Raw genomic sequence first — 27875 nt, forward strand, 5'->3', positions numbered from 1 at the left:
TGTCAGTAAAGTCTACTGGTCTATAATTCACGGAATGGTTAAGAAATGCTAATTACATATAAACCCAGTGCGATTCCGATGTCAGTAAACTTGGGTCATTTATTGGGGCCCGGAGTTCAAAGCAAACATGGTGAATCAGCTGATAGCTGTTTTGCTGCATGCAACTGAAATAAGCTGCCAACAGACATGAAGTCGGCCGATGATTACCTATGATTTAAGGCTTTTAAAGCATTTTTTTTTTTGCCCTGTCATCGCCTGATGACCAGTGCAGGGCTTAGCTCGCCTCTCCAAGGTCATCCGAGATAGTCTGGACTCATGAGCCGAATGAGGACAAGAGTAAAATAGATGGATGGATGGATGCATTTTTTTCAGGATTGACTTATTTGTAAACGCTGTATCTAATTTTAATTGCACAAGTGCTGATATTGCAAATTAATGAAAAAAAATCTATACTGGAATCCTGAAGACACAGTATTCGTGACGACTGCAAGTACCTAGTGTCGCTTAGGTGTTGGTGAACGCTTTCAGCACCATTTGCACAGCACCGTTCAAACCATTGTGCAACATAGCACTGGCCACTCCCACTGAGCACAAAGCTTGTGTAGTTGAGCAAAAGAGCCTCGAAATGTTTTAATCCGGACACAGAACAGGCGTGCTGAGACTAAGCCCACTGAATGCCCTGCTCACAGGAACGCTCCCTCACAGACACCGAGCTGCTTTAGACAGGCAGCCGTGGAAAAGATACGCGAGATGATGGCGCGTTCAGCTCCTCTACCGGAGAGAATTGGATGCGCGAATGGGTTATGAGTCGATGCGCCTGCTCGGGAATACATTCAAGGATATAATCCTTTTGAGATTTAAAAGTGTTTGACTCCATGCATACTGTCAATCCTCATCTTTGCTTTTCTGCATTAGCAGCATTCCGCCCTCAGCCATATGGCAGACTGTCCCAACTGGGTGATAATGTGCATGTGTGTGAATGTTGACTAGGTTCCTCTTGTAGCAGGTGGCTAAGGAGATAATCCAGGTAAAGCCACTGCGAAGGTGGAGATGGAGGGATGCTTTGAGGAAGGGGGTGGGCGGATGGATAGTGAGTGGCCTTTGTATGGACTTGTTGGGCTAATTCTGGCCTCCTAATCCTGCTCCCGTTCACCCTCCTCCTCTTCCTGCTTGCCATCTCCACACTTTTGGGTTGGTGCAACCGATGGCTAGGTAGACTCAAGCATCAAGCACGCACACCCTTAACCTTAACGGGTTCTCTGAGCAGAACGAGGGTGAAAAAGAGGCTACGTGAGTCATTGTTGCTAGCTATCCTGGACCACGCATGAGTGGGTCTCAGTGGAGAATGTAGCATCGGCCCTCCAGACGAGCCAAGGATACGCGCCGCCATGGGAGAAGCTCAGAAGGGTAGTGGTGTGATCCAACCACAGGTAAGCCATCATTTTTCATTTCTTCATTTTGTTGCTGATTCTTTTTGATAAACAGAACGTTGTGTATTTTGCTATATTTCTTGATTCAGCATCGGGTTGTACTGCATAGGTTATTTTATTGGATAAAAAGAAAGCTCAAGATGATACTTTTATTGCCTCCCCTTATGCAATTTAACATACCGTAATTTAAAGCGACAGTGCCTCAGTTTTAGTCGTGCCGTGATCTGTTTGGCGCACCTTGATGGAGGCTAATCACGTTACATTGTGCATCATTAAGTGAACGGAGACACTATTCTAAATAAAGCCTGAGATTACGTCTTACAAAACAGTGCTCAGATGATGTGTGAGCTATGTGTGTCATGGGAGCTTTGACTTTGACTTTTGACCGATTTCAGGATGGATAGTGCCTAGTTGGGTATACTTTTCTTTTTTTAAGTGTCCAATATGGTTTAAATCTGGCGAGGTTTTCGTAATGAACAGTGGAATCACGGTTGTACATTCATGTTCAAGCAGACAAACGCAGTTCGAAAAAAAATCGAATCCACCCTGTTTTCATTCGTTGCTTCAATATGAATATTTTATGGCTGTTTATCGATACTATCCTGTTTGTATCACTTGCCATGCACAAACATTGCACGCAGCATCTGAAAGGCCTTCCCTGTCTCTCTTGTTCATGCAGGGCTTACTCTCCGTCATTGAGAAACTAAAAGGAAGCAGCGAGCAGGAAGTGCGAATAGTTCTTCTGGGCTTGGACAACGCCGGCAAGACTACGCTGCTCAAGAGCCTCGCCTCTGAAGATGTCAACACGATCACACCCACGCAGGTGTCTGTAATCTGACCACTAGGACACAGTATGAACGCATTAAGCGGCCACTACAATATGACCACCTAACTGTTAGGTCCTAACATATGGTGTCGTACGAATGTGTGATTTAGTACAAAAGGTCCTACTGAAGTTTGTTGCATGAAATTTGATATGCGCTTCAATTAGAAAAATCTATAGCCAATGTACTCCCTTAGGTACCAAGCTAATCTTTTAGCTTCTGTCCGTGTGTCATATGGTTTGCTGCTGACATGACCAACTCAACGTAATCTGCCTTGACGTGTAATTACAGTACAGCAACACTCATCGAAGCATTACTGGTAACCCGATGACATCATCTAATGTGGTTTCAGTTGTTGCTTTTCAAAAATCCACATTTGGATTCGAAATATTTCCGCGAGTTCATTCTCAAAACGGAGCATTATTTGTTAAACTGTTGGTATGTACAGTAGTTAGTTACCTTGTTGGATTCTGAAGGAAATATGATGCACGATCATAAGTAGCGGTTACAATCACTCAAGTAAGTAAGAAAGCCTACATGGTGTGGTTCAACTCAGTTAAAAAGCCATTTTAAAAGATGTAATTGTAAAACTGATGTTCTTTCCCAGTACCGTACGGAAGTTTTAACTGGAGGATCTAATTAGGTGCAGACAGATGGACCAGTGCACTTTCCCACGCAAAGTAATGATTTTATTCAGATGACTTTTGACCTTCTAATGAATTTGCAACAAATTAATTGGCCATATGGGTTGAATATGCCAATATAAGCACACATTGTTACTGTGTGAGTGCATCTGTCTCTTTATTATTCAGGGTTGATATTGAGTCGTAAACAAAATTAGATTTCAGGTCAAGTTTAGACTGCTGAACACAGAGGTGTTGTCTTCTCAGATCTGTTCATTAGTTGTTCGACAACGTCAGTCATGGGCGTGACAATACAATACAATACTTCCTGCAAAAAAGCTGCCAATTAACACAGTGAGCATTCTGGTTAATCCCTTGTCACATTCCTGCTGACACACACACCTCCTGTGATGTTTTTGAACTTGATACCGGCATTTGTGTGTTCCAGCACATTGGCCTTTGAATGTAAAGTCCAGTGTTATCTCTCTTTTCAGGGCTTCAACATCAAGAGCGTTGCCTCTCATGGGATGAAGCTCAATGTGTGGGATATCGGAGGGCAGAGGAAAATCAGACCTTTCTGGAAAAAGTATCTGGAAAACACTGATCTGTTGGTAAGTACTCATAAAGTAGTACGCAAGTGATCATGACAAGCTACTGTCGCTAACATGCAAATAGAACAATGATCAAAACAAAAAATATACTGCATATTTTTTTTTTCAGATTTATGTTATTGACAGTGCAGACAAAAAGCGATTTGAAGAAACTGGACTGGTGAGTTTGATTCTGAACTAAATTTTGTTCTCGCTAAATAACACATTGTGGCACATTGCAATGAAAGTCTCATTTGACTGTTTTTTTTTCTTTTTTTAAAGAAATCACAACAAACTGCAAAGTTAAGTTGCCTAACACGCAATTTAGTTACAATTCAGGATTGGAAGTATACTCAAATATTTTTAAACATGATCACACCAAGGGATGTTGAAGCCTTACACACTTCTTTTTACTATAATCCTCAAAACAGTCTAGATTGGAATTTCGATTTCAATATGCATTACACTCACCACCAGCCAATTCATTATAGTTACTCATATACAATTTAATAAGATCCATTCATTCCAACAGCTGCACACAGCATGGGAAACAGCTCTCAGTATGATCCACTTCAGTTCTACACCACTACAACCTACAAATTAACATGAAATTTACTTGTTTATCTGAGAATGTGTATATTGAATGCAGCGTAATATTATCAATCAGTGGTTTCAATGAGAGAGCATTTCTAAACTGTGAAAGATGCAAATTGTCCAGTGGCTTATCAGGTCTATATGTGTATTTATGAGTAGAAATAAAGTGGGTATTTGCAAAGCTGTGGGCTCGACTACAACAGGAGACGCATATGTGGGTGGAAAAATAATAATAATAAACGCATTTAAAAGTGACACAGCGGAGAAATTCACTTCCAACAGCAAAAGGCAGCGCAAGAGATTTAGACTCCACACAATATCATGAAAAAGAAGCATTACCAAATAACTAGATGTGTGAGAGAGAGAGAGAAAAAGAGAGAGAGAGAGAGAGAGGGAGAGAGAGAGAGAGAAAGAAGGGTCTTTACGTAGTCTCTCAAGGATTAAATAAAAACAGCAACAACCTCATGTAACACAAGGTTGTTGCTGTTTTTGCACCAAATACGTAGTCTCTCGAGGATTAAGTAAAAACAGCAACCTCGTGTAACACAAGGTTGTTGCTGTTTTTGCACCAAATACCAAAATTATACTTATCTACAAATGCCATTGATTTTCTACCATTTATGAGCATGCAGCAGTTGATTCTTGGTTTTTAGTAATTTAGTTGTTGAGAAGCACATTGCAGAGATTCAAGGTTACTGATCCCAGCAGGCACAACACCAAGATTTTCCTTTCCTGGGATTGGGGATGGTTTGACCGAAATAGGAGGGGGCTGAGAAAATCATGAATTTTCATCATTTGACTTTTTTTTTTAATGGTTCTTGTTTTTTCAGTAACAGCAAGGTATGCATGTTCAATGTTTAGGGTATTAACTAGTTTGGCCTTAGCATACTTAACAACAACGAAAAACAAAGGGCAATGGCAAAATCTTTCACCAAATGTGCAAGTAAATGAAAGACTCCTCCCCGCTGCACTTCTTGTTTGACCATAGGAGTTATCCGAGCTGATAGATGAGGAGAACCTGAAAGGCGTTCCGGTGCTCATCTTTGCTAATAAGCAAGATTTGGCCACAGCATCACCGGCCAGCGAGATCGCCGAAGGACTCAACCTTCATACGTACAGAGACCGTGAGTGGCAGATTCAGGCCTGCTCGGCCGTGTCTGGAGAAGGAGTTCAGGTTAGCTGGGAATGATGGCTTCCTTTGGCTATATCTCCTCTTACAAAGCTTGATGAGTTTGCAAACTGCTCTCTTTTTTGCTTCGCCAACAGGACGGGATGAACTGGATTTGCAACAACATCATGAATAAGAAGAAATGAGCCCAAACAACATGAAGCAGACAGCTAGCATCATTATCATATCACAACACACACACACACACACACACACACACACACACACACATGTGAATAATTTGTTTTTGTCATGCTATTAGTGTTTAGGTTATGATAAGAAAGTTAGGCTTCTGCAGTGTTTATCAATACGGAATGTTTCTGCCCCATCATCCCTCAAATCCTTGTCTGGTAATCCTGTGAAACTATGTAAACTTTGCTTAAATGTGTTAGAACTGTTGCCGTCGGTAACATTCATACTGTAGTTCGGTGTGGGTGCGATGTGTCTTTTGGTAATTTTTGACCATAAAATGTTTCTCCCATCTTTTCTTCTCTCATTTTCATTTCTTGTGAGTCTGAAATATTCATTCATTCATTCATTCATTCATTCATTCATTCATTCATTCATCTTCAGAGCCGCTTGATCCTCACTAGGGTCGCGGGGGGTGCTGGAGCCTATCCCAGCTGTCTCCGGGCACTAGGCGGGGGACACCCTGAATCGGTTGCCAGCCAATCGCAGGGCACACAGAAACGAACAACCATTCGCACTCACACTCACACCTAGGGACAATTTAGAGTGTTCAATCAGCCTGCCACGCATGTTTTTGGAATGTGGGAGGAAACCGGAGCACCCGGAGAAAACCCACGCAGGCCCAGGGGGAACATGCAAACTCCACACAGGGAGGCTGGAGCTGGAATCGAACCCGGTACCTCTGCACTGTGAAGCCGACGTGCTAACCACTGGACTACCGGGCCGCCCTAGTCTGAAATATTCTGCGTCTTAAATGATGAGACGTGTGGCACAATATCATCCATCCAGCCATCGCTTGTATTGCTTTTCTTCGTTGGCGGCGTGGGTGAGCTTTAGCCTATCCCTGCTGACTTTGGGCAAGAAGCAGTATACACACTCAACTGGTTGACAGCCAATCGTAGGACACAAATAAACAAACATCCTTTCACTCACTTTCACAGCAGCTTTCAGAATGTGGCAGGAAGCCGGGTAAAACACACGAAAGCATTAGGCAAATGTACAAGGAGGAAGGCCAGAGCCTGGATTCCAATCCCTCACCACAAAACTGTGAGGTGGGTCTTTTGATATCTGTAGGTTTGAAGGAATGAATAAAAAGTGTTTCTGTCATTTTGGGTTTCCTGTTTATTTACATGAGATGGTCAGCTATATGTGGTATATTAGAAGAAGTTCTCTGTATGATTCAGTGCAGTTTTCATCATGAGGGAACTAGAACTACTTCCCACTTCTATGTCGAAGAATGATGGGAAATATAGTCCCAGTGTTGGGGTCAGACCAAACGCAAGCCATTTCTGGCGGCATTTCCAATCTTAAAATGTGGGACAATATCATTGCACTCTGTGCGACCGAGATATAAACGACACAGCCAGCTTCCAGTCGCTACGAGAACCAAGCAAACAAAAGTAGTCGAGCGAGGAAGGTGGCATATTTGTGAGTGGATTTAGACATTTACAGGTGTTTATCTGTCAACCATAATTAGCCTTTTGCAGCCAAAATTGACGAACAATGATTATACATTTTGTTTTGACTGGCGGAGGAGCACCTCCTCTTCTAAGTTTGGAGCAAAATAAAATTCTGTGGTGCGTCTATGAGATTGTCTTAGTGGTGTATGTGAATGGAATACATTTCAGTAGTGCGCATAATAGCTTTTCAATTTTGTGTAAGAGTGTTTTGCTGGTGTGGATGACAACATTTCAGTATTCTGAATGGGAGCATTTCAGTGATGTAGATGAGAGTGCCTGTGTAATATCAAAAAGGAAAAAAAACAGTGTGTATGAGATCATTTTAGATGTGTGTGGGAGTGAAAAAATATTCTGTAGTGTGTATGAGAGCATCATAGGACTGGGTATAAGTGAGGAAATCAGTAGGGCGCTTAAGAGCATTTTAGTAGTGTGTCATTTGATGAGTTTGTTTGAGAGGTAACCCTAAATTATGTCCCTCATGTCTCTTCATACAGAATTGTCCTTGACAAGCATGAAGGAACTTCAGGGTCATTCTCCATCACTTTCATTGCTCAAATCTGGGGAGCAATTGTTGAAAAGATTTTCTCAGACTTCACTTGTTTATCCTGGGACAAATATGTCCTTAGGTTCATCCTGCTGTTTTTTGTTTTGTTTTGTTTTGTTTTTGTCACGTTACCATACAGTACATTTGTGGTTAGGTTTGACCCTGCTGTTTGCTGAAACTTCCATCTGGCTGTGGAAGCTCAAATTTAATGGATCTTTTGTTGCAATCATGCGGAGATGTAATGAGACGTCTGAAAGCAGTTGAACCATCACTTTGTTGGCTTGTCTCCAGATGAGGTGTTTGATATGTAAATGGAGAGGATGGGGGGCTTTTTGTTACACATTCTGGCACAAAATGCTCCATGGCAACACGAAGTAGAAGCAATCCTTGAACATTCCCTAGTCGCGGTTAACTGTTGAAATTGTATACATTCTATGTGTCACCTCTAACCCAAAGCCAGCCATCTAGGTTAGGCAAGCCATACAGAAAATGGATGGATGGCTGAAAACCCCCGAATCAAAGTGTGATGTCACATTGTCACAAGTTTCCATGGCAATCCTTGTTATTCTCCATCCAGCGTCTTCCTCTCTCCTCCAAGCATCCCCTGTGCCACCTTCTTTCCTTTTGCACGTCGGTCACTTAGTCGTAGCCGCTCTCCTCAAAAGAAGAACACCTGACATACTGGAACAAAACCCACACACCGGTAAGAACAAAAGACACCCTGCGCTCATTTGCTTTTAAATAGATTGTACATCGCCTTATTTATGCTGAGCAATATCAGTGAATGGTACGTGTTCAACAGGCAATTTTATTTTTGCTGTAGGGCTCTCGTCATGTCACAAGCCTCCCACCCGGCGCCCACAGTCACCGCACCGGGCAGTCTCAACGCCACGCAGATGACCTTTCGCCTCCAGACTGCAGCTACGCAGCTTCCATGGGAGGCGGTGCACATGCAAGCGCAGACTATTGTGATTGTGGTGATTTTTTGCGCCGTCTGTTTCCTGCTCCTCCTGACGTTCTTCTACACGTTCTGCTTTCACTGCTCCATCATGATGACCTCAACAGACTCCCACAGTGGTGCCAGGAGCAGCCCAGATCGAGAGGACGCCACCTTTAAGTGCACCTCGACTGAAGGACTGTCAATTGAGAATCACATCTGACTGGCAATACATGATTGCGTTTAATCGCATATACCGGTACATGACATGCCACACTGAGCATGCAAGAGTCAGATGCTCAATCACATAATCAGTTATGATTACTTAATTTTTCCCTGGAGTACATGGACAGCTAAAATGAAAGAAAAAGTCATTTTTTATGTACTTCATTTAAAATCTTTTTGCACATTCGTTAATTGTATTTAAACCTTAAGCAGGGTTAAATGAACTAAAATAAATATGTAATCATGCATAAATAAGTATAATAAATCTTTTCCTTGTCTCATTATTTCCCGAATGTATTTCAGTGGTGTTATTATGGCTTATATTTTGTTTACATTGGGTTGCAATGTGTTACCTTACAAATATTACATTACATTGCGCTACATAACATTATTTTGTGTGGCATTACACAACGTTACCTTGCAGTACGTTGCGTTACTCTGCAATGTGTTAAGCATAATTGAATTACAGGTTTCGCAACATGTGTTGCGCTACGTAGCATTGCTCTACCGTGCGTTATGCCACTTTAGACTACACTACTTTCTCTGCTATAGTATATTACAGTGCATTGTTACACAACCCTACGTTACACTACGTTGTGTTAGGCAACATGGCATGGCGCTACGTTGCATTACGCTACATGGCACGATGCTAGATTGCATGATGCTACTTTGTGGTGCACTAGCCTGACATTACTTGGCGGTATGCTATGTTATGATATGATGTATTGTGTTTAACTATATGATGTTATGCTATATTATTTTACACTATGCTGCTACACTGTTGTCCTACCTTGTGTTTCGCTACTTTGTGTTAATTTTGCATTGCACAACACTGTTTTTCATTGTGTGCTATATTGTGTGACACTGTGACATTGTGTTTTTAAAACTTTTTTCAAACAGACACTTTTGTTTGCAATTTTAACAGAGGGTGTCCAGCTCGGTACTGATCATGCTAGTGTCAATTGCCTACATACTTTTTACTTATTTCTGACATCACATCAATTGTTATGCCACACAAAAGCTTTCAGGAGTGTACGCTGCAAAATGTGAAGTGGCAAAATAAACAAGAACAAACAGATCAGGGCTGCACATACCTTTGAAGCCAACATGTTTTATTTCAACTGAGCATACAAACCTGTTACAGAAATATCGTGAATGAGAAAGGACAAAGCCATTCAAATAATTGTCAGATCTAGCTACATTGTTCAACAGAACCACGTAAAAAAAGTAACTGCTTTAAAGTCAATTTGTTATGTGTTATCTTAAAAAATTACTCCCTGGGCTAGTGGAAGTTGGATACAGTTTAAAGGGATTAAGAGCATTAAATAAACATTGTTACTTCTATCGCTATGCAATAAAACACCACAACAAAGTGTTTAAGTCTTGTGTCAATGTACCCAACGCAGATCACCGCAGCTTATCACGGCTAGGATCAACAGACAAAAAGGTCAATAGCAAACACATCTTTTAAACAATGGGTCATGTTCAGCTTTTTAAGTCGCGTGCGCATTGAGTCGATTCCTGGCTGTGGCATTAGCGTGTTTGGCTTTTTAATGCGTAGCAGCTCATGATACGGAACACATGGCACTCTTGGAGCAGCGGGAGTCGCATGAGCTTTCATGTGACTCCATCATCACATCACACTCGGGTGATTCCAGCTCTAGGTGAGCGTCCTCCAAGCAGTCCTGCAAAGCGTCTTTATCATGGGACTGAGAACACAGCGATCATAATTAAAAGTTGAAGAAAACAACAAAACTTAGTTCAATTACTTTTCAGTTGTACCTTATGGACAGACATCTCCTCCACCCGACACTCTTCCACGGACTCCTCCAAAGAATGGCCTGAATTCTCCATCTTCATGCGATGAGAGTGAGTCGATCTGACATCATCTTCGTCTTCGCCCGGCACCAGTGGGAAAACCTGGAAGCAAGGATACAAAATCCAAAATAAATCTCAGAAAGTAAGTACAAATTTAAACTTAAAGTGAGAGATGTTTAGTTCTTGGGTACACTTTCAGGAACCTAATATGCACTATAACTTTTACAGAACAACTTCATTTGACCTTCTCTGAACTTTTGAATGCACAAGTCCAACTGGTTTGTGTTCAGCATTTATGACACAACTTGCTCTTCTCCAATAAGGAACTGAATGGAAATATTTACAACAGACATTTGATTTCATATCAAAAATAAATGACCTGTAAAAGGGTATATATAGTGCATTGATCCTTAAATGTCACCCAACTCTAACATCTTTTTGCCACTAGAGTAAGGCCCAGCGTTTCACGAGTGACGCTGCTGAAAGTGACTTACGTCGACCATTGAAAAAAAATTACGGTTGGCGTCTGCGCAAAAGCAACCAAATTGAACGTCAAACCTTGAATTGGACTTGTGAAGTTCCACATAAAATATACTGTAGTGTACTAATTTCTTTTGTAATTGTTTGTAAAAACATGGGCTGATTGTCAAGAAAGAAGTTGAGAAAGAGACGATTATAAGAGTGTGGAATGTTTGAGAGGCTCTTGGCCATGATCAATCAACCCATTCAGAGACTGCACACATGCCTTTTGTCATCAGAGACTCTCCAAGCTTTGCTTTCTAGCCACAGGTGCATATTTGATTGTAAACACAATCTACAGTGTTGGTCTTGCTTGTGCTTAAAAGAAGGACATATTGTCTGTACAGTCTTGATTGTCTGTTTGACCTGCGACCTTGTAACGCCCTGTACCAACACCCAACTCGCTGTGTACTGTGTGAAAGTTCTGTTGATTTTGTCCACCTCGCTCAGTATACAGTAGGCCGTAGTATGATTTTGTTGCATTCGTACCAGTCCCTCCTCGTCCCCCTCGGTGATGACCTCAGTAATGGTGGCCTTGCTGATGGCCTTACTGATGGTTTGGGTCTCGAATTGAGGACACGCCGCTTGAGCGTTTCCGTCTTTGTCCCGCTTACCTTTCAGCCAGTAGGTCTCAATCTCAACATTGCCCTAAAGGATGAGAGAAAGTAAGGACAATACTTTAAAGGTACAGATTATTCATACCCTGCCCCAATTTTGAGTTGAAATTCATTTCTACTGGTAGAATGGCTATTTCTTGCTGGAAATAAAATTACGAAAGAGTCCAAAAATGTGTACTGTATAAAAATAAAAAAAATCCTCGTCTCACCCCACTTCGGGCGGTGTCCGTCCCTCATTCAGCTCGGGTCCTCTACCAGAGGCCAGGAAGCTTGAGGGTTCTGCGCAGTATCCTTGCTGTCCCCAGCACTGCACATTTCTGGACTGAGATGTCCGGTGTTGTTCCCGGGATCTGTTGCAACCACTCATCTAGTTTGGGGGTCACTGCCCCGAGTGCTCCGACCACCACAGGCACGACTGTCACCTTTACCTTCCAGGCTCTCTCAGGCTCCTCTCTGAGCCCTTGGTATTTCTCGAGTTTCTGGTGTTCCTTCTTCCTGATGTTTCCATCACTTGGGACCGCTACATCCACTACAACGGCTTTCCTCTGCCCTTTATCTATGATCACGGCTGGTTCGCCATTACCATCTTGTCAGTCTGGATCTGGAAGTCCCACAGGATCGCTCTGTCATTCTCCACCAACTTTGGAGGTGTTTCCCATTTTGACCTTGGGGTTTCCAGTCCATACTCCGCACAGATGTTTCGGTAGACTATGCCAGCCACCTGGTTATGGCGTTCCATGTAGGCTTTCCCTGCCAGCATCTTACACCCTGCAGTTATGTGTTGGATCGTCTCAGGTGCATCTTTGCACAACCTACACCTTGGGTCTTGTCTGGTGTGATATATCTGGACCTCAATGGCTCTGGTGCTCAGGGCCTGCTCCTGAGCAGCCAGGATGAGTGCCTCTGTGCTGTCCTTCAGGCAAGCCCTCTCTAGCCACTGATAGGACTTCTTGAGATCGGCCACTTCAGTTATGGTCCGGTGGTACATCCCGTGTAGGGGCTTGTCCTCCCATGATGGTCCCTCTTCCAGCGCCTCATCTTCTGTTCCCCATTGTCTGAGACATTCTCTGAGTACGTCATCCATTGGGGCCTTCTCCTTGATGTATTCGTGGAGCTTGGATGTTTCATCCTGGACAGTGGCTCTCACACTCACTAGTCTCCGGCCTCCTTCCTTTCGGCTTGCGTACAGTCTCAAGGTGCTGGATTTGGGATGGAACCCTCCATGCATGGTTAGGAGCTTTCGGGTCTTAACGTCCGTGGTCTGAATCTCTTCCTTTGGCCACCTTATTATTCCTGCAGGGTATCTGATCACTGGCAGGGCATAGCTGTTTATTGCCCGGGTCTTATTCTTGCCATTGAGCTGGCTTCTTAGGACTTGCCTCACTTGCTGGAGGTATTTGGCCATAGCCGCTTTCCTTGTTGCCAGTTCGAGGTTGCCATTGGCTTGTGGTATACCGAGGTACTTGTAGCTGTCCTCAATGTCTGCTATTGTTCCTTCAGGGAGTGAGAGCCCTTCAGTGCGGACTACCTTCCCTCTATTAGTCACCATCCGACTACATTTCTCAAGCCCGAATGACATCCCGATGTCACTGCTGTAGATCCTGGTTGTATGGATCAGGGAGTCAATGTCCCTTTCGCTCTTAGCATACAGTTTTATGTCATCCATGTAGAGGAGGTGACTGATTGTAGCTCCATTTCTGAGGCGGTATCCATAGCCTGTCTTGGTGATTACTTGGCTTAGGGGGTTCAGTCCTATGCAGAACAGCAGTGGGGAGAGTGAATCACCTTGGTATATGCCACATTTTATGGACATTTGGGTAAGTGGCTTGCCTTTGGCTTCAAGTGTGGTTTTCCACATCCTCATCGAGTTCGCAACGAAGGCTCTTAGGGTCCTGTTCACCTTATACAACTCCAAGCATTCAGTGATCCATGTATGTGGCATCGAGTCATAGGCTTTCTTGAACTCACTCCAGGCTGTGAACAGGTTGGTACGTCGGGACCTGCAGTCTTGTGCGACTGTTCTGTCAACCAGGAGCTGATGTTTGGCTCCTCTGGTATCTCTACCATTGCCCTTCTGTGCTTCGCTCATGTATTGATCCATGTGTCCACTTATCTTAGCCGCAATGATGCCTGACATGAGCTTCCATGTTGTGGAGACACAGGTTATTGGCCGACAGTTGGATGGGACTGCACCCTATGAGGGATCCTTCATGATCAGGATTGTTCGCCCTTCGGTTAGCCATCCTGGGTGAGTCCCATCCCTCAGCAGCTGGTTCATTTGTGTTGCTAGGCGCTCATGGAGTGATGTGAGTTTCTTTAGCCAGTAGGTGTGGACCATGTCCGGACCCGGTGCTGTCCAGTTATTCATATCTGAGACTCTTTCCTGTATTTCTGCCACTGTTATGGTAACTGGGTTCTGTTCAGGGAGGTTGCTGTGCTCCTCTCTCAAGGTTACCAGCCATTGTGCACTGCTGTTATATGCAACCTCCTTCTCCCATATGCCTTTCCAGTACCTTTCAGTTTCCAGTCTTGGTGGGTCAGCTCTGTTGTTAGGACCCTGCCACTGAGCGTACACTTTCGCAGGTTGTGTTGCAAACAGCCTGTTTATTCGTCTGGCCTCATTCTCTTTCGTGTACCGCTTTAGGCGGATGGACAAGGCTTGGAGCCTTTGTTTGGCAGTTTCTAGTGCTTCAGGTATGGTCATCTGGATGTACCTCTCAGGTATCGGCCCTTTCATCAAACCTCTCTGGGCCTCCGTCAATTGACTCACATCTTTCCGAGCCACCTTGATCTTAGCCTCCAATCGTCTTTTCCATGGTGGGTAACGTATCTCATGGCTTCCATGGTTGCTCTTATAGCCAAGCATCTCAAGGATCACTGATGCTGAAGCGTATATCAGCTCATTGGTTTCTGTGATCGTTACAGTAGGGATCGCCCTCAGTGCTGCATTCACACTTTCCTTGAGACTTTCAGGTGGTACTTCACATAGCCGTTGTAATCGGTTTCTAGGTTGCCCAGCTTTCATTCTCGCCATATATATATATAGATATATATAGATATATACCAGCGGAGTCCAAAGTCGGTCCTCAAAAGCCGCTGTCCTTGCTGTTTTCCAGCTCTCACAGGAGCAACACACCTGATTCAAATCATCAGGATCGTTCTAATGCTGCTTCAGAGCTGGCTAATGAGCTGATCATCTGAATCAGGTGTGTTGTAGGCGGGAGGGCTGGAAAACAGGCAGGACAGTGGCCCTCGAGGCCCGGAGCTGGACATGTCTGATATACAGGTATACTGTAAAACATAGGTGTCAAACTCAGGTCCTGGATGGCCGCTGTCTTGCATGCTTTCCAAGTCTCCCTTTTCAAAGACACCTGATTCAAGACACCTGATTCAAATGATCAGATCATCAGCAAGCTCTACGCAAGCCTGACATTGAACCTGTTCATTTGAATCAGGTGTGTTGCAACAGGGAGACTTGGAAAACATACAGGACTGCAGCCCTCCAGGACCAGAGTTTGACACCTATGCTGTAAAACAATGATCATTGGCAATATTTTTCACAATACAACTTCCTGTCTTTTGCTTCTCATCGTTTGACGTGTCTAATTAAAATATATTATTCAACCACGTGGGCTTCACAGTGCGGAGGTACCGGGTTCGATTCCAGCTCCGGCCTCCCTGTGTGGAGTTTGCATGTTCTCCCCGGGCCTGCGTGGGTTTTCTCCGGGTGCTCCGGTTTCCTCCCACATTCCAAAAACATGCGTGGCAGGCTGGTTGAACACTCGAAATTGTCCCTAGGTGTGAGTGTGAGCGTGGATGGTTGTTCGTTTCTGTGTGCCCTGCGATTGGCTGGCAACCGATTCAGGGTGTCCCCCGCCTACTGCCCGAAGACGGCTGGGATGGGCTCCAGCACCCCCCGCGACCCTAGTGAGGATCAAGCGGCTCGGAAGATGAATGAATGAATATTCAACAGATAAAAATGTACCTTACACTAATTACACAGATTTGGCTTATTTTTACTTCATTGTGTACTTGATTTGTGAGCAAAACTACAAACTATAAAAGCCCTTGTCACCTTCCTAAAATAATGGCGACACGAGGGTGATGATATAATCAATAACAAAACTGTTGAAGCATGGTCTGATTTGAGCTCCTGCTGAGATAGCCAAATATGTTTCCTTCCTGGAAAAACCTTTGCTGTTCCTATATTTAAACATTCAGAACCCGGCTTGTCTCATGAAAGGAAGAAAAAAAAAAAAAGAAAAACTTTTCTTAAGGTTGTTCTTGACGATTGCTTTGGGACAAATGTTGCTGGCATTCTCATCAAATGTATTCTGCAAAAGTGAGACTCTAGGTTTAAAAAGAAAAGCGACACTTACACTTTCTAAATTCTAAATATGTTCTCTGCCCACAGCCAAAACATTGCCAGTTATTTTTGTTGGATTACTGATACGCACAGCTTCCATTTGCACCAACTGTAGCCTCAGGGAAGGTTTTGTGCATGCAGATAACATATATTTACTGCCGACGCTTTTTCCCCACAGTGCTCTTCACATGTCCTACAGCAATTAATTATGTTGTCATAGCTGATAAATACAGTAGAGCGATCATTTCTGGAGTGTGTGTTGTTTTGACTCCAACCTTGATGGTAATGGTGCCCCTCCTTTCAAAAATAAAGTGGCTTCCTTTCAAGTGCTCATACGTGGCGCTGCTGAGCTGGATATGCATTTCCTGATGAAGACAGGCAAAGACATGACATTCTTGATAAATTGCTTTTATTTTTTTCAATAAGCGCTTTTTCTTCTTTGAATGCCAAAACCCAGTGTTTAAATTTAGACATTTTGCTGCATGCCAATGAACCATCACTGTTTAACTATTCATAGAACAGGCCAGCGAGCTACCCATGTGGTCCTTAGGGGCTACCTGGTGACCCCTGGACAATGCAGTCCCGCCTTAATATATATGACTGTCTTAAGTCGTTGTTTTTTTGTTATTGTTTGGTTTGCAATACAAGTAAAATCTGAGTTCTGAATGCGCTTCAGAGACCCATCGCTAGATGGTAGCAACAAATTTTATCATATCTGGTCACCATGAATTCACATTATTTGCCCTTTGGTAGAAGAGAAATATCACTCTGGTGGTGCTAATGTGCAATTGAGAAGGGTTTTTGATGAATGCCTTACAGATTTTTTGATTTAAACAAAAAATCGTCAGAAGTGCGCATGTAGATACACATGCAATGGAGACACTCGTAATTTCCGCTAACAACACAGGTTCAATTTAGCTCCTCCTGGACATACAGTAAAAACGAATGTTATCGTACAAGTCCTGACTTTGGCGCGATCCTCTGGCAAATGTGGATTCGTGAATACAGTATCTGGGTTCATTCCATTTTTCTGTTCTCACCTTTCCATTGCTCTCCATCGCAGACGCCGTGTGGACTGTGTCGCCATGCAGACCGTAACGGGGCATCTTGTGTCCTACCACACCTGCTACCACCATGCCAGAGTGGATGCCTGCAGCCACAACAAAACAGGTCCATCTATGTACGACTTGATTTCTTCACAGGTCCCATTGTAGTTACAGTTGCCCTCAGGTGGCCGGTTATGTGGGGTTAAACCACATCAATGTATAAACAATAAAGAGGTAACTGGAAACAAAATATATAAATAAAGCCTGGTTCAATATGAACCTTTTGTGTAAACAGAAAATGCTTTCGTGACTTTTTTAAATGAAACATCAACAGTTTAAATATCACCATCACTAGTATGTCTTCTTTTTAGGGAATGAAGGATGCAACGGTAACCATATGAACAGTCTGAATTATTATCCTATAAATCACCACTGGCATTTGTTATTTACCGGTAGCTTCGTTCTGAAGAGCCCCGGGAGAGGCTGTTTGAATGCCTCTGGAAGTTGCATTTGGACTATGCTACTTCTTTTTTCTCCCATTTTTTTTCTCTCGCTGTACTGATATTCACATTGGTCAGTCACGTGGTTTTTCAAGTGAGTGAGGTTTTGCCAAAAGCATATTGCCTTGACTGTCATTAGCCAGCGACTGAGCCGCACAAATGTTTGCTTGCAAACAAGGTGTGTGGCTAAAGTGTGTCTCAGTTCCACTTCTTGTTCCTGTGTGGGAACTTTAATCATGGCATAATGTTTTTGATCATGATCATTTTCATTTCAGATGACTAGTTTGGAACAGAAGGAACTTCCAACGAAAAATTGTGGTGTGGAGGGTTGGATCTGTCCTTGAATTTGACACCTGTGGTGTATGTTGTCTAACACCATCATAAGCATGATATCCGACCCACCTACACGAATCTGAATGTTGTTTCCATTTGAGGGATCTTTCAAGTGATCAATGGAGCGCACCATGTCCAATGCCATGTCACAAATGTTATGGGCGTGATACTTGGTCTTCTCCGGAGCCCCCGCGACCACCATGTACGCGTCTCCGATGGTCTCAACCTTGCAAGGCGACAGATTTGCTTAGAGCAACACATAAACACGCAAAGTACTGTACTAGCAAACCAAGGAACATACGCCCGTACCTTGAAGACTCTGTGCTTCTCGCTGAGTGTGTCAAACAAAGTGTACATGGTATTGAGCATGGATACCACCTGCAAGGGAGTGATGTGGCTACAAATGCGAGTGAATCCCACCACGTCACTGAAAAGAATGGTCACATCTGGGAACACCTGGGAGAAAATCCAGAAGAAGGTACTGTAGTTGATAAAGAGAAGTAGGATTTGTAGAAAAGTATCCTTATCTAAATGCTAACAAACTGCTAACAAATAGCATTGGTGTAACAATGTTTGAACACAAATGGTGCAGCAAACACATTTAGACAGACATACATAAATATATATTTTGAAAAATGATCATCTACTGTATATTCGTACTACATGTCAGTGTTATACTTCCCCCATGTTGTCAATGCACGCAAACCAGTATGAGCTGCAAAATCATACTGAATGATGCACAAACTGTTTAATTACTTACATTTTGTGTAATTGTGTTATTACTTATTACTATGTGTTTTTATAAAGTACATACCTCGGTTTTCCACCATTGTCCGTTCCAGAAGGCTGTTCGAAAAGCAATTTGTTCGAAAGCCGAAACTATTTTATTAGCCCATGATTAGGAGCTAATGCACTATCCAGAAATAACAAAAAAACAGTCAGGTTTGTGTAAATCACAACAAACACGTCTGCTCACAATGAATGTTACACGAGGAACTTCCTCGTGTAAGGAAGCCGAGAGGAGTCAAGTGGCATATTCAGGTTTGCGCAGTTTGGTCGAAAAACGTTTTTTGGTCTTAATCAGAGGTGTAAAAATCTCGAATTTTCTGGTTGAAATTCGATTTGGTCGATAACAGAGACGTTCGAAAAACCAAGGTTTGACTGTAAAATATTACAAAGTGCAATTCTCTTTTTAAAAACACTTTGGGAAAATTTTGCTGGATTTTTGGGGGAATCCTGGAGAGAATGAATGGCACTTTTATTTAAACGGAGAACGATGAAGGCAAAATAATGAAAAAAATATAGCATGTTATTCCTTATAGATAAATAGACTCTCAAAGTGCCTGTCCACCTGTGAAGTTTGAAATTAAAAGGTGATCTTTTGTTTAGTGTGTGTGTGCATGGTTGTGTGCATGTGTGTGACTGTAGTCATGGAACAAAATGTATAAGGTCCTGTACAAGATCTGTTGCAATCATGCTCGTGTATCTAATGTTATGCCCTGTTAATATCTAAAAAAAAATGTTTAACGATAGTGACAGATGCTAAATTGGATCTTATCTTTATTTAGAACGAGTGCTAAAAATAAAGCAAAGCTTGGGCAGATAAAAGTAAGCAAAAGAGGAGCAATGGACTTTTGTGTTCAACCGTTTGTTATTATGTTTTGGCACATTGACTGTGATCCGATTATTTATTTGTAACTCTGGGGAAATTATTTGATTATAATGAGTTGAATGTGCATCATGGAACAAGATAGCTCTTTTTGCTGTCTATTGCTGACCTCACAAGTGTTTACAGCCGGCTCTCCTTTGCGCAGCCTCTTTGCCACTGGCTTGGGAATCATTCTGTAAAGGAGGTCATCTGTCTTTTTCATCTCGTAATCCAGCATCTTCATGCTCTCTTCTAACTTGCTGGACTTCTTTTGCTCCTGTATTCAGATAGTAACAAGATTACAGTACTATGTACACTATTAATGAAAAATTGAGCCACAGAGAGAGATGTGACGTGAAGCTTTTTTTTTTTTTTCTTAAAGTGGGAACCTGTATGAGTGCTCTTTTCAGCTCCTCTGACTGCTGTGTGCCTGCCAGCACCAAATCTCTGCTGGAGTCATGCATGCTCAGGTCATTGATGTACAGTCCAGTTTTAAACATAGCACTGAGGCTCTCCATCCTACCCATGCAAACAAACACAATTAAAGACTGGGGCAGAGGACAAAATACAATTGGAAAATGAGTATCGAATAAAGTTTGTGAGGATGACTCTTTTATTTGAGCCAGTAATACTATTTTATCAACATAATATCCTATGTTATCCTATTTTCTACTCATATTATCCCTTCCTTTATCCCTTCCTCACTGGGTGAAGCACTGGCTTCACAGTCCAAATATACATAGAGTGGATGTAGAGAGTCTAGACACCCCTACAAATGCCAGATTTTTGTGACTCAAAAAAATGAGACTAAGATAAATCATTGACTAGCAAGTCATTTTTACTCCTCCATCCATCCATCAATCCATCCATCCATTTTCGAATCCGCTTATTCTCATGAGGGTCGCGGGTGTGCTGGAGCCTATCCCAGCTGTCTTCGGGCAATAGGCTGGGGCCACCCTGAACTGCTTGCCAGCCAACCGCAGGGCACACACAGACAAACAACCATCAGCGCTCACGCTCACACTTAGGGACAATTAAAAATGTTCCATTTACTTGTCATGCATGTTTTTGGAATGTGGGAGGAGTGTGTATTTATGTAACTCTTACACAGGTGTCCCAAGAAAGATTATCGACTCCCACTCAGGCATGTATCGCATTTGTCCTTTCAGTTTAAGGCATCGGCTCCCGTCACCCCAGCTCTCCATGGCATTGGCGCTGTTGCCATCTAAAATAGGAACGTGATGAAATGCATGCATGTTAAAATAAAAGAGAACTGCTGTTTTACTTGGACTCCCCGAAATAGTTGCTTTTGTGTGTGCACTCTCGCTTTGTGCAAAACTGAGAGCTCAAAACCTTTGTAATCGTCTCCAATAATGGACTGAAAAGCCATGAGCTCCACATCCACATCAGCAGACCGATTGGCATTTTCATAGTCAGAATCTGTAGAGTACAAGTTGGAGTTTCAGAAAAAAGCGATGACAACTCTAAGGCCCCTGCGATTATAGTACTGTGAATCCCTGCCAGTCAATGGTTTGGACACGCTCCCTTTTGCAACTGAAGGAGAAATTTTGCCACACTTTTGGCAGTGACTGACCTCTGGTATGAAGCAATAAAATAATTACGTTGATGCCGTTTTGTGGCACCTTGGTGTCCAAGAACTATGTTGGATTGAGCTGAGGAGATTCATTTCGACAAAAGTGGTGCTTTTTCACCGTCCTGTGAGATTGACAAGCAATTGTTAACATTTAGGAGGGCGTCAATTACTTGGGGGGTAGTATTTGTATTTTTGCGGTTCTTCTCAGCTAAACCAAAGCTTTGTGCGAGTGCGGACTGGGGAGTCTCCCAGTCACAAGAAGTAGTTTGACTGAGTATCGCTAATTTCTTCATGTCTACCTCTCAATATCAACAGATTATTATCATGACCAGACCTAATTTCCGCTGCATTTAACAGGAGGTCATTTTATATTGTTAGGTAGCAGTTTGGCTGACATTTTTTCTCGCTAGGAAATTTTACAAGTGCTCAAATAAGAGCACTGTCTTTTTTGAAATGCGGTGAGAGATGCATGAAACATGCATTTGCCATGCGCATGTTTTAATCTTAAAGCTACTGATGAGCTAAGTGACTGGATGGCCTTTATCATTGAAAGTCCAAGTGACGTAGTCTCCCGACATAATTCGTAACCGAAAACCTTTTGCAACCCTGCCATCAGCCTTTTTTTTCCTCATCATGTGTGTGGTCTATGTGTGTATGCCGCTTAATTGAGCGCAGGAAAACCACATGTAAGTGAGCCCTCGCACAGCAGACACACACCCCTGCGACTGTTTACATGGCTTCCACTCTTACTCTGGACTCGATTGTGAAGATTCCTCTCTCTTTTCACAGGTTCCTTGGACATGATCTCAAACAAGTTGTTGGGATGGGAGATGATCTAGGAACCCACAAAACAAACACTCACAGCACTCATACATTGTACTCGACTCATCTATGAAATGCCTGAGAGACAATGCCCAATTAGTCACGTTGCTTGGTACGGCAGGGGAGGGAGCTACATCACCATGTTCCATGTGAACTCCACCAGTGGCCGAGCCAGCAAGAAGGCGTCATTGATCTTCTTTCCATCTAAATCAGGGAAGACTGTAGAAAGTCCCGAGCCAACATTGTGCACCACCATGTCCTGGAAATTCAAAGCAATTTTTCATTTGCTATGCAGGATCATTTCAGTGTATCACTGTAGTCCATGCCTGCAGCGTTTACCTGTCTGAAGACGATGTTGAAAGGAAAGACCTCAAAGAAGAAATCAGAAGTAATTGGCAGAATCTCCTGCTCTTCCTCATCCTCTTTCATGATGTAGCGGTAAGCGGAGTTGTCAAAGTTGAGCCTGAACAGAGACAAATTTATGCCCTAAGTACAGTATTCTCCTTCTAAAGGATATAGTGCTGGCAAGGAAGACAGTAGGACGTAATGGTGCGCCATGCATTCGACATGAATGCTGTTATAAATGAAAATTAACACAATCTCAACAAACAGTGGTACATGCTTGGAGTTGACCCGATTAGTTAACCAGTTGACAATTCGGATTATACTTATCCGAATTGGCGTGTCAAGCTTGAAGTCGACAAATCTCTAATCACATGGATTTGGCAGTTGTTTTTATTTTATTTTTTTCGGCTGGTCCGTGGATATTACGTAGAACCAGTTGAGGGCACAAAAAAGTTGGAGATGCTGTATTGTGCTGAAACAATATCAATGACATCATCGATTAAATGACTTTGACTTGACTTTCTTCACATAATAGCTGACTACAAAAAATAAATTGCAGTTCAACCACCCCAATGGTTGTTTGTCAATATGTGCCCTGCAACTCGTTAGTGACCCTCTGACCCAAAGTCAGCAGGGCAAGGTCCAGGTCACCTGATACATAGTAGAAAATAGAAGGACGGATACAACATTCAAGTTTCACCATGCTGAATATAGTATCTCTTGATTTCAGCCTGCACGGTGGTAGACGTGGTTAAGCTGCGCGCCTCATAGCCAAAGACCTTTCTGTACGGTGTTTGCATGTTGTCCTTGTCTGCGGGTGTGCTCGCCTACCTCATGGTGACATGGGAGTAGTCCCCCACCATCTGCTCAGACAAGACCTCCACATGGATGTCAGTGTCATAGAACTGCTTGCCCATCTGCCTCAGCTGCCCCATGGCATAGTGCAGGTAGCCTTTGCGCTTACTCCTGCAGATCACAATGGGGAACAGAATTGAATAAACACACTGAGTTCCGTTGAATAAATGGAATATAGTTTGTATGCTCCATTATTGAACATGCTGCATGCATACAGACCAGAAATACATGTAGTCCAAGCACGAAGCACTAACAAGATCTTATGCACATGTTTTTAGGAGGAAATGGAAGTTGTGCGTTTGTTTACTTGCTGTTTAGTAACGACTGGGGACTGGATCTACTTTAGAATCCTGTCCCAAAACTTGGACTTGAACGAGCCACTCTCATGATCCGGGCTGGGCATTGTGAGTCTGTCAGTGAGCTGCCGTCATGTATATCAGGCCGGCCGAGTCAATCCGAGTTGTCAGCGACAGCCAAACTGTGTCAAGAATGGACTTAGCAATACTCTGTCACACCCACACCTAACATGCAGCCAAATAAAGAAAAAATAAGTGTCGTCTCTCTTTCAGTCCCACAGACCTCAATGACATGTTTCCCATATTCTGTTTATTTCACCAATCACCATGCTATGTGCATGTGTGTGTGTGTATTTCTGTTTTTTTATTCATTCATTCATCTTCCGAACCGCTTCATCCTCACTAGGGTTGCGGGGGGTGCTGGAGCCTTTCCCAGGAGTCTTCGGGCAGTAGGCTGGGGACACCATGTATCCGTTGCCAGCCAATTGCAGGGCACACAGACACGAACAACCATCCACGACCACACTCACACCTAGGGACAATTTAGAGTGTTCAATCAGCCTGTCACGCATGGTTTTGGAATGTTGGAGAAAAATGGAGTACCCGGAGAAAACCCACGCAGGCCCAGGCAGAACATGCAAACTCCACACAAGGAGGCTGGAGCTGGAATTGAACCCGGTACCTCTGCACTGTGAAGCCGACGTGCTAACCACTGGACTACCGGGCCGCCCCCATTTTTTTCTTCTTCTTCTTCTTCATTTGGCTGTTTTTCAGCTTGTGCGCCTGTGTGTGAAGCGGCAATTATGTTCTCCATGTCGACTGGCTGATGCCGACAAGGGACAGACTGCTCCCACATCGCCGGCCTAAAATACCGACGGAATCAGTGACGGGCTGATAGACCTTCATTTAGTCTGCCCACCTCTTCTCATTACCAGCAAAGTGCACACTGCTGCTCTATAAATCATTTTATGTTTCAGAACTAAAACTAAAGACTAATGCGTGGACCTCCATCAAATTCTCAGACCTGTAGTGGAGGGTGACTCCAGTGGCAGATTCTTCCTGGCAGAAGAAGGTTGGGGGCTGAACCTTGGGGTAACTAAAACGCAGATATTCATGGAGGTTGTCAAGGCCGTTGACAAAGTCGCGGACATGACGGCCCAGCACCTGGGTGAGAAACATAGCTTAAAATGTGTGTTTAGTCCCACCATCCACATGTCCTTATCCAGGGAGGCAGATGACAGTTGCTGATTAATTTTAGGCACATGAGATCCGCACCATGTTGCAGATTACGTTTTGGCGCATGACAGCCCGTCAACAACAAATTTTCAAAGCATGACAGCCACACCAACCTGCCTACTAAATCTGAGAATTTAGTAGGTAAACAGTTCGGAAAATGAAAGGATTTATTGATATTGTGTGTGAGCTACAGTTACACCAAGATCGTTTTGAGGTCGTCCATTTCAGCCGGAGCAGGGAGCAGCATCTTCTTCAATATGTGGCTACATGCCATCGCTTGTGTTTCCCAAAGCATAAGACACTTAGACACCACTTTATTAAAGCTTCCTTTTGGTCCTCATGCCAACGTTAGGTCCACCAAAATAGCACTAAATTTCTCAAATAGCTCGTTTACTTCTCTGACTTTATGGAAGTCATTCGAGGCACATTTCGTCTTGGCAGAAGTCCTCTTTCCTCGCCACATCATCCAGCAATACTCTGTTTCGTAGTGCGTGCCCCTCACCACATACACAATGAATGGGTTCGTCAGTGGCATGATGCGCCATGCTAAGTGCAGTGTGAAAAGGGCTTTAGAGTCATAGCCATCAAAAGGTGAGTAGCCACGTTATCCTAGGTTTATTTATACAGTGGTTAAGATCTTATAGTTGTACGAGGGGGAAAAACATTGGCTATTTAGTTAATCAGGACGAATTAATGTAATTTACATTATTGGCTATGTTTTAGTTTTTGTTGTTTAAATCAGCAACTCTGAAATCAACAGGCTCACGGAATGCATTGGGATTCACTGTAAATGTTATCAAGACATTTCCATAGCTTTTTCTTTTCATAGAGTTCAATAGGGTTTTCATACAGAAGGTTTCGCTACAAACATAGAACATGCAATTTGAACATGAGATCATTGGTTACCTTGAGGATTCTGTCATAGCCGTACTTCCCCACAAATCCCAGGAAGTAGACACCCCAGGAGTTCATCAGCTCATTATAGGGTGTTCCCGTCACCCCGCTAGCTGCCTTCGCAATGCGAGGAATCACACTCTCGCTGTACACCTACAAGTACAAAAATACATCAGAGAAATACGCAAGGTAGTTGGGGTAAGTCAAGCCAGCTGCTTCAGATTTAAAAAAAATATACTGTATATCAGGAATGAAAAAGCCATAGGTATGGCCACACTTCCAAAGCACCCCCCCCAACCTTAAACCTTGAAGTACATAGAATCTTTGAAAAATCACTACCAAGTTACATTGCCATAGGAAATTCCAGTTGAATCGACGTTCCAATCCACACAACTGGGTGGCAATCCCATTTGCACCTGCAGTATTATCCCATTTTTGGGGCTACCTGGTGGGTGACAAAGGAGTGTAGCCGGACATCAGCTCTCTCTCTGACCAGCTTCCACACGTCGTCCCCGTATGACTCCTTGATGAAGTCGTGCAGACTCTCGCACAGCAGCCCATACATTATGATAAGCGAGATTGAAAGTCAAACTGCAAAGACGGCGTGCTTCCAACAGTATTCCCAAGGGCACCTGCAAGTGAATGAGAAAAGTCCAGACTTCATTTAGTGCAATCATTTCAACAAGCCATTAATTGCACAGCGCTTGCTTTCGCCATTAACGCTGCTACCTGTGGAGCTTAGTGCTTGATCAGATCAGACACCCCAATAGGCTTTCATTTGAGAGACAACTGCGCAAACTGTTTTAAAGGACCTCTCATTTCACAAGTACTTCGGTGCGGTCGGGTGCGCATTGTTCTTATGTCAGCTGTCAGCACCTGGTGGTTCCGGAGCTCGCCACAAAAGCCATCGCTCAAACACAGATGACACCAGCCAGAGGAAGTAAACAATTAGAGCGTCTGCCCTGATTTTATTTATGTATTTGGACAAGAGTGCTCAAATAAACATCAGCGGAGGTAAAGGGCAACAATTCTTCTTATTTCATGGTTTGTCTGCAGATGTGATGTTTTTTTTCCGGCTTGAATGATACCGCATTTTCTGTTAGAGGCCGTGGGGCTTTCTAAAAAGGGATGGTGGTTTTGTGGAGCTGGGGAGGTGCAAAATCAATATCTAATCTCAACAGAGATAAAAAGAAAAATATGCTTTCCTCCCAGATGTCTGCTGTCCTCAATGAATCAATCAGTGCAGTACATAAAATCCACACTTAAGACCAACGGGATTCCACAAAGTGTGCCTAACTGTTTGCTATTACAGTACATTTAAAATGAATTAAACAAAAACAAAAAAGTTACGTGATGAAGAAAAATGACAAATCTGAAATGTTTAATGCATCCACAGAGACTTGTTGGGTCACGACACAGACATTTGACATTTTGAGGTTATGTAGTGCGGGCAAAGAACTAAATTGTGTATCCGAATATGTCCTCACCTAACACAAGAGGACAGGCTCAATCACCACCATAATGTTTGTCATTATATTTTGCACTTAAAGGCAAGATGTGATTTTCTTATTTTAAAAATGTAGTCCTCCGCGACCCCCACGAAGAGAAGAGGTTTAGAAAATGGATGGACATTTACTCTAAGTAACTGCAACATAGTCAATAAACCTGAGCTAAAGTTAGAGACAGACTATGGCGCTTTCTAGCTTATGCACATTACTTTTGTCACTGTAATACAAAATACAATTGTACATAGCCCTTGTAGCCCGCTACCTCTCTCGTCCACAGACCGCCGTTGGTGTCATCCAGTGAGTCACTGCCTCACCTACATTTATGTCGTATGTGGTTCCGCAGAATATAGTGGGCCATATGTAGGCCGTACTCATACGATGGGGGAGGGCCGCCTCATGCCAGAAAGCCCAACCCCGTGGGCATCTGATATCAATTCAATATGATACTTTTCAACATCAAACAGTTGTTAAATACATGCCGTGTGGCCCCTGTGGTGTGCGCACTGTACTTGGCCTTGGTTTTTGCCATGCCCGAAAACCTACTTCAGAAAAATGAAGTGGAAAAAAAAATGTTTAACGCTATATCTGAACAAATCAATACAAAATTGTTCTCAGTGCACGCGTTACATATTATGTCTTTTTATACCGTGTAGTTGCTATCTTATCTTAGCTGTATGTGTTTATTGCACAGCATGTTTGCATGTTTGCACTGTGGATTGAGAGGAAGAAATTTCATCTGTGCTGCATGTTCCACATAGAACATATTTGACAGTAAAAATGACCTTGACCTTGATGTTTTCAGCACTTATCTTTCAAGAATATTGAATGCATTTTGGAATAAATCACTGAAATCAATTGTTGGTCTTTATGTGCCCTGCTCTCATCAGCTATCGG

At 43.1% G+C, this 27875-nt stretch overlaps 2 protein-coding genes and 1 long non-coding RNA gene across 4 annotated transcripts; 2 read left to right on the forward strand and 1 right to left on the reverse strand.

Moving 5' to 3' along the window:
* The first annotated feature begins 624 nt into the window (after positions 1-624).
* arl3l1 (ADP ribosylation factor like GTPase 3, like 1) lies at positions 625-5716 on the forward strand. Its single transcript, XM_052081384.1, has 6 exons — positions 625-1430; positions 2110-2253; positions 3372-3488; positions 3598-3648; positions 5050-5235; positions 5328-5716. The coding sequence occupies exons 1-6, from the start codon at positions 1389-1391 to the stop codon at positions 5373-5375; spliced, it is 588 nt and encodes a 195-aa protein (XP_051937344.1). The 5' UTR covers positions 625-1388; the 3' UTR covers positions 5376-5716.
* A 3963-nt stretch (positions 5717-9679) lies between these two features.
* LOC127610457 (soluble guanylate cyclase 88E-like) lies at positions 9680-26342 on the reverse strand. 2 transcript variants are annotated; one of them, XM_052080658.1, is made up of 19 exons: positions 26203-26342; positions 25919-26105; positions 25486-25626; positions 24368-24507; positions 23024-23158; positions 22187-22310; positions 21987-22106; positions 21776-21860; positions 20785-20871; positions 20539-20656; positions 19821-19950; positions 19562-19708; positions 18093-18239; positions 17853-18009; positions 16945-17054; positions 16180-16269; positions 11411-11569; positions 10367-10504; positions 9680-10293 (listed from the first exon to the last, which is right to left on the reverse strand). In XM_052080658.1, the coding sequence occupies exons 2-19, from the start codon at positions 26036-26038 to the stop codon at positions 10150-10152; spliced, it is 2292 nt and encodes a 763-aa protein (XP_051936618.1). In that variant the 5' UTR covers positions 26039-26105; positions 26203-26342; the 3' UTR covers positions 9680-10149. The 2 variants fall into 2 exon arrangements, with proteins under 2 accessions (XP_051936618.1, XP_051936609.1); XM_052080649.1 differs by having other exon boundaries at positions 21743-21860.
* LOC127611207 (uncharacterized) lies at positions 11553-14927 on the forward strand. The gene is made up of 2 exons (XR_007965273.1): positions 11553-11717; positions 14585-14927. It is a non-coding gene; the product is annotated as an uncharacterized LOC127611207 (long non-coding RNA).
* Positions 26343-27875: the final 1533 nt, after the last annotated feature.

This window comes from Hippocampus zosterae, chromosome 1 (genome assembly GCF_025434085.1).
Source record: "Hippocampus zosterae strain Florida chromosome 1, ASM2543408v3, whole genome shotgun sequence".
In the NCBI taxonomy this organism is placed as follows: domain Eukaryota; kingdom Metazoa; phylum Chordata; class Actinopteri; order Syngnathiformes; family Syngnathidae; genus Hippocampus; species Hippocampus zosterae.